This window comes from Lethenteron reissneri, chromosome 30, assembly GCF_015708825.2.
Source record: "Lethenteron reissneri isolate LAM-NWPU_2019-01 chromosome 30, ASM1570882v1, whole genome shotgun sequence".
Lineage (NCBI taxonomy): Eukaryota > Metazoa > Chordata > Hyperoartia > Petromyzontiformes > Petromyzontidae > Lethenteron > Lethenteron reissneri.
The window spans coordinates 6,055,487-6,074,531 of record NC_083808.1 but is presented as its reverse complement, the minus strand read 5'-3'; the positions used below and the strand labels follow the sequence as shown (position 1 = coordinate 6,074,531).

General features: G+C 46.7%; 1 protein-coding gene across 5 annotated transcripts in view; it reads left to right on the top strand.

The window, feature by feature from the left end:
* The window catches only part of LOC133349454 (protein piccolo-like), a 194,983-nt gene that overhangs the window by 77,618 nt on the left and 98,320 nt on the right, over window positions 1-19,045 (top strand). For all 5 annotated transcript variants that reach the window (XM_061562919.1, XM_061562922.1, XM_061562918.1 and 2 more), the window contains exons 5-6: window positions 1,597-6,841; window positions 9,412-11,249. In XM_061562919.1, coding sequence (XP_061418903.1) covers window positions 1,597-6,841; window positions 9,412-11,249 — 7,083 coding nt within the window. The remainder of the gene's footprint in view (window positions 1-1,596; window positions 6,842-9,411; window positions 11,250-19,045) is intronic.

Genomic DNA, 19,045 nt, shown 5'->3' with positions numbered 1-19,045 from the left:
TGTACTCAAATATAGCACAGATTTAGAAGAATTCAAATTCAACATGGTACTTATGTGGTGTACAATCATGTCAGAATTTATATGTAATCAAATATATATAATATGACACGTCTGGAGATATTTAATGATAAAAACGTACAAATATTTACAGCTCAAAGAATGGAAATATGCAGTGTACAAATTACCTTTAACAAAACCGATCGTGCATAAAGTGGAAAACATTTAACCAGAGGTGATATTTGATTCCATTCCATGAATATGTATGATATACAGTATTTGACCGCAGCGCATTTGTATTTAAAATTTCAGTGTTTAGAGGCTCCGTGCATTTTTGACACTGGCCAGATGCATGCATCACTTTTGTTAACATTGCCATCATTAAACTTCATATAAGGCAAATAAGTTATTACTTTTTCGAAGAAAGAAATATGTTATTACAGTATTCCGATAAGCGTTTCGAGCCTTTCCATAAAATATCCCATTTTTAAATAGGGCTTGTAGTTACCATGAATCATATAACCGGGTCTTTCGACCCTCATTATGTTTTTATCAGAAACGAGTAATTTTTATTTGAGGGATTCCACTCGCGCATGTCTTTAACGTGTCTGACCCAATTTTCAATGCGGTGACTTGTCATGAGGGCAAACCCATCATGCTTAAACGTTTCACTCGCACATAGCCTTTTAGTGCAGACTCCTACGTAAGAATATTCCAGTGTTTTTGTGGAGATATTTTTGCTTTAGATTGGTTTTCCGAAATGTTTTTTTTTATCAGTCACAAAATTTACTTCTAATTATAAAAGATAAATGTCCAGCTCTATGCTTGCTCACGTCACTGCTGGTGGAAGATCCTTCACCTGAGACAGCTCATGAGAGCACTCCCTCTGAAGCGTTTTGGCCTACTCCTCCACCATTGGCCAGATGTCTTGTATGAGTAGCCACACTTTACCCCACCGCGTACGACCTGTTGGTTGACCGTCATGTACCCATTTATACGTCTGGGTGGACACAGGTGGGCGGACTTGAAAATCTTGCACAATCCTTTCGACTGCCGCGAAAGAATCAAACCGGAAACCTCTCGACTCTTAAGTCCACTCTGGTGACCAATTACACCATGGCAGCGTCCCATTGATATCTGTATCACACTTTAATCCTGCATCATATGAACAAAGGTTTACTAAATGAATCTTGAGTAACGTGTCTCCGACAAGGCCAACATTTCATAAGATATTGTCCATGTATAACAAAGTCCAAGATGGCTGCAAATAATCCACGGTGGCTGTCATGACATACTAAACATTGCATATTTTAGGTCATAATTGGTATAACATAAATCTGCTGTGGTAGAAATCAGAAATTTACAAAAGAGAATATAAACCTTTTTGATTTATCAAAAACTCAATATCATCTAGTTATAGTATTTTTTTTACGTTTTTTGCTATTGATTTCTATTCCTGCAGCTGGCAAAATATGAAACGCAACTTGATGTTGGTACCAACACTGCCATTCATCATATAAAAGCTTATGGCAGAATATAGTATCTATTACGAATATTATAACCAATTTCTTTCTAAATGTTTTTTTTTTTGTCTTGCAGAAAGCAATACTTAAAGACGAACCCGAGACTGTGGAGGAAAAGGCTTTCCTTGTCATTCCCTTAAAAGATGGAGAAGTGGCTGCAGATCGTGATGATAAGAAGGAAGAGAAGCCTATCTCTGCACAGGAAAGTCCCGCCAGCCCGTCGGAACTGGAGAAATTGGAAAGCACGGTCCGGTCGCTTTTGGAGGCCAACCCGATCGACTTGGAGGGTGAGGAGCAGGCGGGAAAGAAAGATCCTTACGGATTATTCGAAGAAAAGGATCGAGAGAAGAAGCAGCGGCCAAAGATGCTCACCGTCACGCCAGAGGCCTACAGCTCGGATGAGGAGGATCTGGAGGACATCCAGGAGGAGGACGAAGATGCGATCAATGAAGAGGGCGCAGCGAAGGTCGTTCCCGACGCGCGGCGTGGAGGTGGCATCGAGTCCCTGGACGAGGCGTCGGCCAAGCACCGGCGACGGGACTCCATGGAGGACAGCGGTGGCAGCACGCCGTCGCCCCTTCGGCACCGGAAGCAGCTCATCAGCCTGGGGTCGCCCAGCAGCGAGGAGGGGCAGAGGGATCGCAGCGACAGCCCCTGCTCGCTGGACGACGAGGAATTCATCCGACAGCAGATCATCGGGATGAGCGCGGATGAAGAGGCGTCGGGCTCCGACGGTGACGACGACGACGACGAGGAGGAGGACATGTTCAAGAGGCGGCTGAAAAAGGCCAAGACCAAGGAAGACCACCACCAGCAACGGCAGCAGCAGGAGCAGCAGCAACCGCAGGAGCAGCAGCAACCGGAGGAGCAGCAGCAACAGCAGCAGCAGCAGGAACAGCAGCAGGAACAGCAGCAGGAGCAGGACAAAGCACAGACAAAAGACAAAACCAAGCAGAAGCAGTTGCTTAGAAAAGAAAGTTCGAGCTATGAAGAAATTCATTACGAGGAACTGGAGGAGGAGGAGGCGTCGCGACGACATTCATGGCACGAGGATGACGAAATGTTTGACGACAGCCCCGAAAGCAAATTTAGAGAGTCAAAGAGTCAGGATAACGAGGAAGATGTCTCCATAGTGACGGGCGGTCTGCGGCGCTTTAAGACAATCGACCTGAAAAGTTCACTTCCTCATAAGTACGTCGCCGAGGAGCAGGGGGAGCAGGGGTACGAGAACAGCGTGTTTTACGACGAGCCTGAGCTCGAGATGGAGAGCCTCACGGACTCGCCCGAGGACAGGTCGCGAGGGGAGGGCTCGTCCAGCGCGCAGGCGGCCACCAACTTCACGCCGGGCACCTCTCCGAGCTCCGTCTCGTCCCTGGAAGACGACAGCGACAGCAGTCCCAGCCGGAGGCGGGCGCTCGACGACCCGAAGCAACACCGCAAGACTCGGCACAGGTCGAGCGGGCCGCTGCTGCCGACGATCGAGGACTCTTCGGAGGAGGAGGAGCTGAGGGAGGAGGAGGATCAACTGAGAGAGCAGGAGAAGCTGCGCGAGCTGGAGCTGCAGCAGAGGAAGAGTTCAGGCAGGAAGTCGAAGCGTGATAAGGAGGAGCTGCGCGCCCAGAGGAGGCACTCGAAGACATCGCCCAGTAACCTGTCTCCCATCGAAGACGCGTCCCCCACAGAGGAGCTCCGACAGGCAGCCGAAATGGAGGAGATGCATCGGTCTTCTTGCTCGGAGTATTCCCCGAGCCTCGAGTCGGATCCGGAAAGCTTTGAGGTCCAGGCGGCGAAAATAATGGAGCTTCAGCGGGAATATGATCTGCCGACCGGCGACGGGTTCACATTTCCTTCATATTCCAGACTGGCGCAATCCCAGGAAGAAGACAAAGACATTTTAGATGACGACATTTCAGTGGCTGAACATGAAGAGCTAAAGACAGCGGATGAGGTGTATGACGAAATGATGAGAAATGCCCAAATGCACGGGAGCCACGCGTCAGAACCTGCTTCAAAAGAGAGTCAAGATTTTGACGATGAACAATATAGTTTCTACAGGCACGAGGCCACTGTGTTTGATGACTTGCCATATGCAACCATACTAGAGTCCCAAACCGAACTTCTAACATTTACGACAGACGAGTCAGCCACTGCGTCCGCGTACGAGGATGTCATGTATATGGAACCGGTGGGCAGGTTGGACACAGAGCAACCGATGTACACTCCGGACGACATTTACGCTTTTGCCGAACCTCTGCCACCTCCGCCCACGGACATGTCCTTCTCTGGCTCGGAACAACTTCTGGACGCAGACGCAGCCTACGAGGAGCTCCTCCGAAAGCATAACGTAATCCTGACTCCGGGCACGAGCCCCACTCAGCATCTCTCGGACGCCTCCGTGGGCATCACGTATCCCGAGATCAGCAGCGACGATATCAGCAGCGACGACATATCCGTGTTTGCTGCAACTGCTGTGGAGACATCCACGGAGAGCGCCTTCACAGACATTGCGGCCGATTTCAGCTCGCTGGCAACCGGCGACTCCGACCCGTTGGCTTCGTACGACTTCAGTCCCATGTTGCCATCACCCCTGTTCTCAGTGCCGGATGTGACGATAACGCAGCATTTCACACCAGAAGATGATTCGGATCTGCCCAGTGATGGCGAGTTTGTGGACGATGAGTTGGTTCAACCTCCTGAAACGGTGGCGATCACCGACGGCGTAGTGATAACAGCGGCTGCCGAAGGGAACGTGACTGAAGACTCCTCGTCTCCCTTCGTGGAACCTGTGGAATTTGGAAGTGGATCCTTTGGGATGGATTCGTTTTTGGCAGGCGCTGTTCTTGCTTCGGTGGACGCAAACGGCACGTCGGTTTCGGCAGCACCCGCAGATGACGCTTCGATGGTTGACTTTGTCTTCGCTTCGTCACGAGATGACTTCATTTCGGAAATGATAGACGAAATTCCTGACGTCCCTATGAACGACGAATATTCAGAACTCGCTGAGCCATGCCGTCAGGAGGAGATAGCAATTAGTGCCGGAGAAAAAATAATAGAACTGCCCGAAATTGATTTATCCATCTCGTATGTAGACACAAAAACAAATGTACCCACCGATTCGCAAATATATGAGACTCCCACTGCGGAACCCGTGCTTGGAACAACAGCAGCCAGCGCTGTGCATGATGCGGTATTGGTGAAGCTTGCTGATGATGCTGCTCTCCCAGTGTATACCGATGTACAAGCAGCACATTCAAAAGACTCCTTCGTTTCTGAAGTTTCTCCGAATGAAGCTGCTGCTGCTGTTTCCGAACCAGTCGTGCTGTCACCTACCGTAGTGACAGCTTCAGCAGAGCCCAGTGCATCCCAGCAGGAGCCTGCTCTGCCACCGGTTACGAACGCACCTGACGATAAACACGACACGACCACAGGAATGACATACTTCACCTCGAAGGTGTTCTCCTACTTTAGAGGCACCACACAGGAACCAGACTATCAGATGCCACCTCCATCACCACCACCACCGCCACCGCCACCTCCGCCACCACCGCCACCACCACCACCACCACCACCGCCACGCAAACCTATGATGCTTTTGAAGAAAGAACTGACCAAAGTTCCTCCAGTTGAACCCACTGCACCAAGTGTGGTGACCACCACGGTTTCCGTATCGACAACTTCCACTGCCGCTTCGTCAGCACCGCTAATCACCTCTGACACCACGGTCACACAAACTGTAACGACAACTACAGCCTCGACACGCCCTCAAGTTGCACCAAAGCCAACACACTTCCCCGTGAGTCTCGTCACATCCAAACCTCTGCCACCTCCCGTGGCGCCGAAACCTACACCCTCGCCGCACACTGCAAAGCTGAGCAAAAGCTACGAGCATCAGTTGGAAACCCATCAAGTTGTGGTGACATCCGGACCTGGCAGCCGGTCATCATCGCCGGTTACCTCCCCTGTATCTCCCAGGTCGCCAAAGAGGTATTCTCTGGCTCAGGAGTCATATGTGGTCATCACTCTGCCCTCGGACGACAGCCCGACGGGCAAAGAAGTGTACACGTCTCCAGCGCTGCTGACGTCAACGACGTCGAGCAAAATGTCGAGGTCGCCGAGCGTTCCTGATGTGAAACTGACACAAGCGACACCCCCAGAGCTCATGCCAAAGTCACTGAGCATGGATTCGGCCATGCAAGAGGAGCTGGAGCCCGTGGCACCTGCGGAGCCGTTGATTTGCTTCGCACAAACAGCCACCACCACGACCGTCACCATAGCCCAGAACGTTGATTTTGCACCTCTCTCTGGCCCCTGTGGTGAACTCAAAGGACCTTATGTAACTTTAGAGACACGGTTACCCACTCCTGTGAGTGAAAGCGCTGCTATTGTCACATCAGGAGAAATAGCTGTCGTAAGCAGCAGCAGCAGCAACGTGATGGATCTGACCATGAAAAAAGAAATGTCTCCCCCCGCTATCGTAATGACCGACCATGGCCTAGATTTTACAGTAGCAGCATTGCAGAGCAGAATGCAGTCGGAGCAGAGTGGACAAATTGTCCAAAAGTTACAGACGGTCATACAGCCCGAAATTATGAACCTTGCGACAACGGATGCAACTGCCGCCCCTTTGGAGCAGTCGGAATCGAAGGCAAGGCAAAAGGAGCCTGCGAAAGACCTCACAGATGAGCCACTTGACCTGGCTCACCCAGTATTGGCTCTCCACCACTTTACGCCCATGGGGGACGCTGCTTACGCGGCCCACGAGGAGCCCATGTCCGAGGGCCCGGTTAACTTGACGATCTCGCAGCAGCCGGTGAAAATCGCGACGAAGACGACGGAGGATGCGCCCAAGACGCTCCCACCGGAGCCGTCGACCTGCGAGGCCGCGGTCGACCTTAGCAAGCCCAAGTCGTTCGGCGTCATCGTGTCCCTGGGCGACACGGAGTCGAGCCCCACGTCGGTTTTGGTGGACGAGTCGAGGCCCGTCGATCTGACGCAGGGGAGCCGCCGAGCGGTGTGCTGCGATGTCGTGTACAACATCCCCTTCGTGGGCATGTGTGCTCCGTCTCCGCCGAAGACGTCTCCTGACGTGGCCGTCGCGGGGCGGAGCCTGGTCGACGCCGGAGTCGTCGGCTACGGGGACGACGATTACGTCGACGTGAGGTCGCGAGCGTCCGCTGAGTACGGGCACGTGCGAGCGTCCACCTCCGACGCCGGCTTGACGGACACAGCGGGGGGCCCGCTGTCATACCGGAGCGAGGCCGCAATCGATCAGCACGTGCCGGCAGATATCGCCGCAGCCCTTTCCGCGCGAGAGATGACAAGTGAGTATCAATTGTATTGCGGGGATTTTACGTGAGATATGTTTTCTTTAAAAAATTAATAATCAATCAATGTACATATATTAATCCAAGTGTCCTAAGTGAATTTGACCGCTTGTTGAATGTTTACGCATTGGGGATGTTAATAAGCAAAACCCCGCTTTGAAACTCATGTTGAGCAATATGTATCAGGCACAATTGAGTATTGTGTAAAAATGCAACTTTGTTCACACTTGAATGAACCCATATTTAGCCACAAATTTCCCCGAGCTCTGTACCCAACACGGTATAATTATGCTACAATTTACGACGCACGCGCAAACAAACTGGTGAAAGTTTACACTTTTTAACGTGCGTAGACGTACAATACATTAAATCGACTTCGAAATCCGCTGTTTTCATGACCAATTAATGTTGGCAATGAATGACAACAATAACAACAATGTACATTTATAACAAAGGTTATGGTCGCGATATAGAGTGCATGCATACACACGAGGGATGGGGAGGTACCAAGCGAGGCAAGCAGAGAAAGGAGAGCAAGCAGGTGGCATTGAAATCTCTCAGATAAATGGAATAAAAACCAAAGAGATCACTGACTCCTCTGTTAAACCCCTCACCGGACTTATTAAACGTGCTCTTGAAAAGATCAGCAGCTTTGCTGTCACTTTTGACAGGATGTGTGAAGCCTCACCGGGGTGAGAACACTGCATTAAGTGTGATCCCTTGGCTTCATCACAACCGGAGATCATTCTGTGTGCTTTCGGTGAACATCCTCAGGCACTTAAATCATCAACCTCAGAATATTCGTTCGCAGCCATCAGAGAGTGAGTTGCAAGAAATTTTTACCATGGATTAGAAACACACTCGTTCGTGGGTAGGGTACTCTGATAATTGAATGGAATTTAGTCCATTTGGATGCCTCACCACTGTGGTTTTTATGTATTCTATCACAGCTGACCAAAGTGTTGATGTGAAATAACACCCGCGACTTCACAAGCTAGCCATCATGAACGGGAGACAAAGGGGGAGAGGTCAAACCACTGCGGAGATGGAGCGATGAGATCTGCTCGCTTGCGAGATGGATTGTAGCATCACGGGACCATGTGGGATGGTGATGACATGAGGAAGGTCTTCATGCAGCAGTGGATAGACCATAGCCAGTGATCAATTGGAATGAGCACAGATGCATTGGTGGCGATTAGTGCCACTGTTAACGTTTATATACAGTAGAACCCCTCTTAACGACGGTAATTGGTTCCACGAAACCAGTCAAGTGATTTCGTCGTTAAGCGAGTGGATGTTTCCACTTCAAAACGTAGCAGACACTGAATGTAAAAAATGTCCCAACGCTCATGAATGGACGTCGCCGATTGGCCGAGGCCTGGTCAGACCACTTTGGAGCTCGCCGATTGGCCGAAATTGGTGGTCACAAACTCGTCGTAAGCTCGTCGTTAACAGGGGAATGGTCGGTAAGCGATCACATTGGGCTCTATGGAGGCACTACACTACTATACACTACACTATACACTACTATATACTACTCTACTATACACTACACTACTATACACTACACTATAGACTACTATACACTACACATTGGGCTCTATGGAGGCACTACACTACTATACACTACACCAGCGGTCGGGCACCTATGGCTCGCGAGCCATATATGGCTCTTCTGGTGACGGCATATGGCTCCCAGACAATTTTGAGTTGATAAAAAAAATACAAAATCAGTTTGGAACTGATATTGCTTAATAATACTGTGTCATTTTAAAGTAAACAGAAATTAGTTTTGAAGATAAATTTCACGGGTCACGCCTGCATGAAGCTCAACCTCACCACGTACGAACCAGACTACAAGGCCATCAGCAAAACCATGCAGCACCAGAAGTCGCATTAAAAGTAATACATATTTAATTTATTATACGTTAAAAATACTATATGGCTCTCAATGCAATATATTTAGAAATATTTGGCTTTTATGGCTCTCCCAGTCAAAAAGGTTCCCGACCCCTGCACTACACTATACACTACACTATACACTACACTATACACTACTATACACTACACATTGGGCTCTATGGAGGCCCATCGTTAAGCGATGAGTCGTTAACATGGGATGGTCGTTAAGAGGGGTTCTACTGTACATTGAACTTCTTTCGCACTGTACATAGCCAACTGCGCTAATCAGAGGTCCGGGAGGGGGGGGGGACAACAAACGAAAAATTATCCCGAATTGTAGCTGCTCACCCCGAGCTATAAATGCCCTGATTGTGACATTGTCTTTGTGCTGTTCGCCTATTGGAGTTCTCTGGTCTAACACTGCTTGAGACTGGGCTCTAAAGAAAGCTGTCTCTTGTGTGGACCAATCAGTTTCAAAGACAATGCATATATTACCAGAAGCGTTTTTCTTGTTTGCATGTTCACCACAAGTACGTGCGGTTAATGCAGGCATGTCTCCCTGCAAAAGGTTTCTATTTGGTGTTTTAACATCTTAACACCTGTTTTGTTGCCAGAAAGGGCAACACCTATTCTCATAACGTAATTGCCGTTACATCTTTTGCCAGGCGGGGTGATGGAGCAGAGCAGCCTCTTCTCGTACGTGACAGCAGGGAGTCAAGAAGTGACTGCCAGCGCCTTGTCCTCCACCACTCAGCAAGTGTGGACTCAATATTCAAGCATGTGGAGGTCAACGGACGGAGTAATTTATTCCACAGTGCAAACTCCCATCCCGGCCACTCTACCTATTACCACCCAGCCGAGCTCTATACGCGACCAACTTCAGGGAGACGTTTACACATCGGGAGTGACTGCGGTGTTTACTGGCGGGTCGACCCTGCTGCCAATCCAGCAGATGATCGCGGAAGGCGCCAGCGCCGTCTCCATGCCCCCGGGTTCATCCTCCTCCGTCCTGACCTCAATCGCGGCCGAGCGGCAGTCTCTGCTGACGGACGGGACACTGGGCGGCCAGGCGATGTGGCAAGGGGACGAGGAGCGAGCGAAGCAGCAGCAGCAGGACAGACTGAAGCTGCAGCACGGCCACATGCTGGAGATGGACACGCTGAAGCAGCTGGAGGAGCTCGAACGCGAGCGCTTGGAGATGCAGAGGCGGAGCGAGGAGGAGCGGCGCCTCATGCAGCTGGAGCTCGAGGAGCTGCAGAGCATGCGGCAGCAGCTGTACCAGCAGCAGCAGCACGACGAGAGGCAGGCGCACTTCATCATGCAGCAGGAGCAGCTCGCGCAGCAGATACACCAGCTGCAGCAGCGGCTGCAGCAGCAGCTTGAGGAACAGCAGCACCAGCAGGGTCAGGGGTACAGCTACCCGTACGAAATCGCCGTCACGGAAGTTTCCTCTGCTGCCGATGGGCAGTTCTGGCAGGAGGGACTCGGCCAACAGTTTGTTTCGCAGGAGCCAATTCGGCTGCTCGGCCCAGAGGCTAAGAATCAGCAGGGCACCTTTAGGTTTGCACAGGAAGGTATGTCTACCCTCGACATGCATCGCACCATGGTGAGCTCGGTCTCTGACATGTCCCTCAAAGACATGGGCCTCAGAAAAGGAGACATCCTCCGCAAAGAGCAGTCCATGCCTCGCCTGCCCGCTCAGTACGAAAAGCAATCGCAAGACGGGAGGTACAGGCCTCAGAGGATCGTGGACAGCGGCGTGCAGACCGACGAAGAGGATGAAGAGGGCCAGTGGTACGGCGGCCGCCGAAAGAGAACCTCCAGGAGCGTGGACACCAGCGTCCAGACGGACGATGAGGACATGGACGATTGGGATTACTCGTCACGGAGGAGGCGCCCGAGGCTTCCGAAATATGAAGGAGGCGTCGAGGCTGAACATTTCAAAAAGAAAACCAAGCACATGGCCAGCATCGGCATTCAGATGACCTCCAATTGCTCCGTTCAGACCGAGATCGACGACACGGTCATCACCCCATCGCAGAGGTCCCGTTCGGCCTCGGGCTACCCGACCATGTCCGACATTTCGGCCACCGAAGAAACATTCCACGGGGAGAGCCTCGCCTGCCAGACGGACACGGAGTGTGACCAGCGGCAGCACGAAGCGGACCCCCAGCCAACGGGCGGCCTGAAGCCCTTAGGCTACTCGTCCCACCTGCAGACGGGAACGGCCACTCCGATGTCGCGCTCGCCGCCTAAATCTCCGCAGGTGCTGCACTCGCCCATCTCGCCGCTCACGTCGGGGAAGATGCTGGACTCTCCGGTGTCCCCCTACGATCGCTCGGCCAAAGCGTCCGGCTCCGTGACTCCGCCGCCGCAGCACCTACAGAGCCTGCGCATGACCAAGCCCATGCAGCGCTCAATGTCAGATCCCAAGCCTCTGAGTCCCACGGGCGAGGATGGGAAAACGTCCTACCAGCTGTTTCAGCAGCAGCAGAGCTGCCTGGTAAGTTTGTTATTTATCTGCATGGCTTTTTTTTTACTATGAAATATTGTTGTTGTTGTTTGTTCGTGGTGGTGGTGGTGGTGCAAATTATTTGGTGGAATTAATCCACGAGTTGCATGGAACTTTAGTGTTAGTGAAAAAAGCAGGGCATCTTGCGTCAATGTTTATTTTTATAAGCACTCCATATGTGAAGTTAGTTTAGTTTAATTTACTTTTCCAGGTGAGAACTCAAGAGACCAGGATTAACCTAGCTTGCCGGAGTGAAAGCAATATTGCAATAATGAATGAAACTAAATGTTCAAAGTTCATTTATTAGGTATAGCCCTGTGAGCAATTCGGCTCTTGAATCGGGTGCAACCGCAACAAACATAAACAAAAACATGAACAAGAAAACATCTTAAAGTGACTATGTGCAAACAGAAAATCCAAGAAAAGACAGCAAAATATTGCAGAAAAATCACCGTACAACAACGCTGTGTGCAAATATCCCAGTGGGATGCAAGTCAAATGTGTCAAGGACAACAAGGCTAAAATCGAACAATCACGTTCAAGGAGAAAGCAACAAAGAAACTGCATGTACATATATCACCGTTCATTTAAATAAACGTTCCTGTTAACACTTAGCAGTGTGCCAGCATATGCGTACATTATGTGGCATAATAAAGCCATTGCAGAGTATGGTACATTTATTTATCGGACATTGTTTCTAACAATCAGAAACTCTTGTGCGGTGACGAAAAAACACAGGAGCACGCGATAATCTCCTTGGCTTTTTCAACACTGCTCTTGTCGCTAACATCCATGCATGTCATTCCATGGGCGCGATCAGAAAAGTTCATCCAGATAGCAAAGAATTTCCCGCGCGATGTGAAATGTCAGTCCAACAGAGCACGCAGATTCTGCCACGAGTTTCTCACCAGCATGACTTCTGCAGCTTGGGTCCATTGATTATTTTCATTATTATTTTATTACACACCATTGTGACTACATTTCTTTAATCTTAATTTTGGAGCTTTCGTGACTGCAGGAATTATTCTTTGGTTCTTTCGGTAAAGTCACGTACAAAGATAAAATAATAAATTAAATAATAGCATACTACGATGTTTCGATTGCAACACAAGCAATCATCATCAGGTATAAAAGCAATAGCAACAAAAATCTAACCATAAAACTATAGACAGACATATAAGCAGACAGACATCATAAAGATACACAGAGAAAGAACACGTATTGGCACAAAGAGAGAGGTCGTCTCTGTGACGGGGCCTTAAATATAGAGAGGGGGCGGGGGCGGAGAGAGGGAGGGGGCAGAGAAAAAATTAGCATGTCAATGAGTGGACAACGACGTGGTACGGTACGCAAGCTTGAAAATTAGGAGAAAGACACACTAAAATTAAATAACCTAGTAAAATATCGAAATGTAATGTAATGCAACACAGACAGTCGGTCAACACACAATTAACGCATAGCCCGGTTGATTACGTATTTCAAAGATTGCTAAGTTAGAATTTAAGTGTGAAAATTCCAAAGAGAGGACACAGGCAGAGAGAGAAAACAAAAAAACCAGAGAGAGAGAAAAAAGATAAGCTTAAATTTATTTACCCCGGGAAGTCTCATTGAGTCTGTCTTTCAGGAGGGTCATACAAAGTTTTCGCAGTAGCAGGCAATGATTGCTCTGTACGTTTTTCAACTGAGTAATCCGCGGGTCATTTCTTTATTTATTCGTCAATATTTGGACCATGAGGCCGGCACATAAGCGGCCTTCTCTTGCGAATGACATCACGGGATCGTTAACGTCCACTTCGAAGCAGACGATGCGTCGTATTCCTTTGTGGTTAATACTCTCGCAGTATTAACCAGAGCGGCCTCCCGAATTCGAATTGTGATCCCTCTGCAAAAAGCGGCGAACGCGCCACCGCTGGGCCGTGCCAGCGCCCATGATTTTCATCCACGCGTAGTCATCTGTGACATTAGCGCTGTGGCTATTCCAATAAAGAATTCTGCCCGTTACTTAAATACTCGAGAGATTTCTACAGGGTATAAGAGCCATTGAATTGGTCTTTTTTTTTACGAGTTTCTAACAAGTGCTTGTTTACATCTTTTGTCAAAAAAAATAGGTCACGTGTTAAATTTCGATTTAAAGCTTTCGTGACTGCAGGGATTCATCTTCTTGGTTCTTTCGGTAAAGTCACGTAGAAGGGAAATAATAAAATAATAGAAATAAAACATAATAAAATAATTCTCACGACGTTTCGGCCACAACGCAAGCAGCCGTCCTCAGGTGAAGACCAGATCTGTCGGGGAGACAGCGTCTGAATGATTGATTCATGATTAATTAATGATTCATGATTAATGAATGAGTCATTCAGACGCTGTCGCCTCGACAGACCTGTTCTTCACCTGAGGACGGCTGCTTGCGTTGTGGCCGAAACGTCGTGAGAATTATTTTATTATGTTTTATTTCTATTATTTTATTATTTCCCTTCTACGTGACTTTACCGAAAGAACCAAGAAGATGAAAGGTCACGTGTTATTATTGTGATTTCTATTTAAAATGAAAGACGTTTGTTTATAGGCTTGGGTGATGAAGCCAGTGAGCCCGGAGGACTCTGAAACTCAGCACAGAGATCCTGTATCTAATCCTGCGGCTGATCTACACGGCTTTCAATGGGTTAGCCCCACCAATATCTGCAGGGACGATCTCTGTTTACGCTCCAACGAGCTCCCCGAAACCTTTGGATCGCCTTCCTCTAAGGAATCTGAGGTGAAGGCTAATTTCCCGGGGTGAGCGGCTTTTGCCAGTGCAGCTCCCAGACTAGGGAATGCATTTCCTAAGGTAATAAGAATGATCAGAGTCAGTAAAGCCTTTTAAGTCTGTCTTGAATACTAACCGCTTTAAATTGGCCTTTACTGCCGAGTCCTAGCCTTTTACCCTGATTTTGTTTATTTCCTGCTTTCCATAGACAGCGCATTGGGATGCAGCTGCATTACAGATGTAATTAATTATTATTAAACATTCTTGCTATGCTGCTGCCTTCAAAGGAATCATGTTAGTTAGCAGGCAGATGTTTTATGGATATCACGGCCCTTGATAGAACCGGTGATTCACGACTCATTTATGCATGATCTGTGAGTCAGCCTGCAAGTTGCTGGATTGCAGGCAAGGACTACGAGGACAAGGATCGTGCAGCCTGCGCTCAATAATATATGAATACTGTGTTTGTTGTGTTGAATATGTTGAGTGTTAAGGTAAACTACAGCATTCGGTCTTCCATTTGCAAATCTGCAACGGCGCTTCTTGGAGTTTTGAGGCCGTGGTCCGAGATGGGTGTTAAAGCCCTGGGTTAGTGTTTGATGAGGGCCGAATGCTGTGTAGCAAAAGTATAAAGGGTTATAAGGGGATAGTCAAGTGATGCTAGCTGATGATAACTAGTGTGTCATTTTCATCGGTGTTTTTCATGCCAGTTAAATTCAGTAAAGTCACGTAGAAGGGAAATAATAAAATAATAAAAATAAAACATAATAAAATAATTCTCACGACGTTTCGGCCACAACGCAAGCAGCCGTCCTCAGGTGAAGAACAGGTCTGTCGGAAAGACAGCGTCTGAATGACGCTGTCTTTCCGACAGACCTGTCGTGAGAATTATTATGTTTAATTTTTATTATTTTATTATTTCATTATTTCCCTTCTACGTGACTTTACCGAAAAAACCAAGAAGATGAATCCCTGCAATCACGATAGCTTTAAATCGAAAGTTAAATTCAGTTTAACACGTAGGCTTTCGCGACCAGTATTATTCATAATGAAGGTTTGTTTTGGGTTAGATCGCGTTATTATAAATGTGTCGCAACCCTCCACCACCCGACACGGCCAATCAATTAAATTCAGCCAGCAGTTATATTTTTTACTACAGTTTCCTTCCATTTCGATTTAAATCTTTCGTGACGGCAGGGATTCATCTTCTTGGTTCTTTCGGTAAAGTCACGTAGAAGGGAAGTAATAAAATAATAAAAATAAAACATAATTATTATTTTATTATGTTTAATAAAACATAATTATTATTTTATTATGTTTTATTTGTATTATTTTATTACTTCCCTTCTACGTGACTTTACCGAAAGAACCAAGAAGATGAGTTTCCTTCCATTCACCATCAACAGCAGCAGCAGCCATGATCTTGGCTGCTGATGTAGATCATACATCGAGCTTTTTCTGTGCAGCTCCAGGACCATTGCCTCTGACAATTAGACAATCAAAATCTTTAGAGCTATTTAAAGCTGCCCTGAAAACTCACCTCTTTAAATTGTCCTTTTCCAAATAGTTGTGGTCGTTTACGCTGCTGGCTCTGTCTTATTTCCTGCTTTCCATACACGGTGGCGCATTGGGATCCTTGGATGAAATGCCCCTTACAAAATGTAAATTATTATATTATATCCACTGTCAGATGAAGGCCCTCCCCACACCATCGCCAACCCCTCACGGTGCTACAACACCTTCACCCATCTCACCTCTTCTGCCTTTGAGTCCGGTCTCCATATTCATGGTGACCGTTCTCATGGTCAGAGCTCACTCACTTCCTTGCCGGTCGATACGATGCTTCTAATTTCCATTTGTTCCCTTGTCCACGTGTTTCTTTTCTGTCTCTCTGTGTGAGTCTGAGCAGGCGTCTCTCGTTGCTTCTTTGTGCAATGTGTACAGGTTTGAGCATTTCTTCTGTAGGCACATTGGCATGTTTCCTTTTCATTATCAAGGGGACAAAATGAAAGGATTCTCGGCACACGGTATGAACGTGGCGAGAAACCAGTTCATAATTTAGTCAGCATTGTATATTCTGGTCACAGTCTTCGTATAGGCGAGGACAATTTGGGGGATTTGAGTCCAGTCATAGTCTGTGGATGTCACATAGTCGTTCTCTTACGCGCGTGTAGCAGCCATAAATCGTGATCCACTCTTCGTCGTGAAATGTTGGTCGGAGTGAGGAGGCGTGCAATTTTGTCTACCCCAATATCACCACGTCAGCCAATGAGTGAACCCAGTAAATCGTGTTTATTTACACCGATCTAGTCAATCACAAAGTTTGGTATTCATCGGTGCACTGCAGTCTCTAAATACACCGCAAAATTACTTTCATCTGCATCTTCAATCAGACTCATTATTTTTGATCTCATCATTGTTATGCTTGGGTTTCTCGTGGGTATTTGTAGTTATTGTCATGGATCATGATTTTCTACTAATCATACTCACTGTTGACTTTTTTTTTACTGTTGACAACAATTTTTGTTACTTATTTTCTTTACCAAATGAACGCTGCTTGAAATACCACCGATTTATTTGTGGAGGTTTTAATTTAAAACAATAATAATAAGTTGCAACAAGGTTTGACCTGCCATTGTAGAGGAATAAATAAGATCAATAATAAACGTCAACATGTTGAAAAAGCATAATATGTCACCGCAATGTCACTTCCCACAGCTAAAACATACAACAATGCTACTTGAATTATACCAGAATATATATTATGTATTTACTCTAGAGTTTTACAATTATTTGCAAAAAGTTTCATTGCATTTTTAAAACATGTTACTTTCAATTACAGTGCCATATATGATCACACATCCTTCCAATCTTTTTTAGATTTGTCGTAATTTTTTAAATTATTATTATCATGGGAGAGAGATGGTTTGCTGTGACGCCTGCAAAATGTTTGATTCTCAGCCACGGCTAACGTCAGTGGCACGTCACATCTGAACCGGTCGTTCCTCCCCCTCCCCTGCCACTTCACCAACTCACACCGAGCAGCACCAGCATAGTGACGGAGATCAAACAGCCCCCGATGACTGACGCAATGTTGCGATGGCCATTTTATCCTCCAGTGGAAATTAAATTGAGCTGTAAAATTAAGTTTAGTGAATTTTAGCGGCTAATTTATAGGTCTCGTGAGCATTGTCTTCTAAGTTTAATCGAACCATTTTGGAGTGGCAGGTTTGTCGCATTATGCACCTAAAATGTGTCATTTTCTCACTGCAGGCATGTCAGTGGCCATGTATACAGGAGCATATCTAGAGCCCTACAGAGGCTGTATAGTCACTGTTAAGCTATAATAAGAGAACCAACCTTGCAGCTTCATTTTAATATTAATACAGCATTGGGAGATTAAAAAAACCAAAGCAATAATAGCAAAATATATAATTTTACTGAAGCATACGGCATACTAAAGGTATTTTTTAGAACGAAATCTACAATTTACTAAAAAAATCAATACGGTTTCAATTATAATCTTAGCATTTTTCAATAACCGATTTATTATGAATTTTGTGTGATTTCATTCATAACGAGAACATCAATGCATTCCTCAAAAATACATTCTAAACAACAATTGAGGCTTTTAAAAAGTGAGCCAAAATAATGTGCAGCTGATCTGCAGTGTTTATTTATTTATTTATCCATGTGTAAAATTTACATGTAAATATATCTGTAAAAAATATTGATGCTCCCAGTTATATAAGCAATACATTGCTTCACAATCGCCTATACTGTACATTGAAACCAATTAAATAATTAAAATGTAGGACGAGAATTCAACAAATTAAACCACAGAGTAATGGTGTTGAGACAACATTTCCTTGCACGTTATCGTAAACTACCTTGGAAAACAGGAACGCACTACTTGTTAAATCTGTGAATATCATGCGTCACTGAGTGGGTGGGGTGATGAAGAAAGTCTGACGTTGGTGAAGGGGTCCAGATTGAAAGACCTCACGTGATGAGGTGACAAAGGTGACGTGATGCGACAATGAAATTAGCATCAACCCCGAGCAATTCACTGCAGCATTGAAGGCCGCCGCCAAACTGTCGCCATCTCTCGTAATCCTGTAATGTAACAATCCTCCTCGCACCCGTACTCGATCCTGTTTCATCGACTCTCCACGGTGGTACATGCTCACGGGTGCATTCCCTGCCTTGGCGTCTGTGGAATAGATGGTTTCGAAGCTGGGCAGGACCAAAGGTGACCTACTCAGGCTGGGAAGGATCTATAAACAGCGGCTTAGAGAATAAGCGGTTTCAGTAAATACACGACATTTGAGGTTACGTTTTAATTACCATAACGCCGTGTGGAATATGGAGGCCCTTCACCTCCATATGCAGGGCAGGCAGTTAATGAAGCCTTGCCAAAAGACCGATGATCTGTCTTAATCTGGACAGGCGCTATGAATTACCAGTAGGCAAGATCGCGGACCTCGGTTTTTTAGCTCTGCTGACTGACAGCCACAGTATTTCTTGCTTGTGCCTTTTCATTCACATTATACGCCGCTAGCAAGGCCACGTTGATGTGAATACGGTGCCTCCATCCCGTAGAAATCCACCAATTCATCAATCCAAACCATTGCGTAGCCTGATTACACGCGGAAACCTGTTAATAACAAGTAAAAATAATTGTTTTTGTCAGAAGACCCGCTAATATAGGGTTTCTCAGCGCAGATTCTATAGTGTCAATAGCCTTGAATTAACTTCTTGAACTATATTAGCATGGACAATGTTTCGATTTCTGATCTGGTTCTTTGAATAAAATGGTGTTTGAATAGGGTTGAGCAAATGGGTGGATGCTGCTATATTCCTTGCAGACGTGTCTAAGCTTTTTCGGGGCAAGGCAGACATGGAGCCAGACACACAAAGTTAAGTTTTAATTGGAGACTCAAATGCGCCAATGCTTGTATTCATGTACGTGCATGCGCATGAGCCAAATAAATATTTAACTTAGTTTAAATTCATATCATTGCTAATATAGCACAAACGT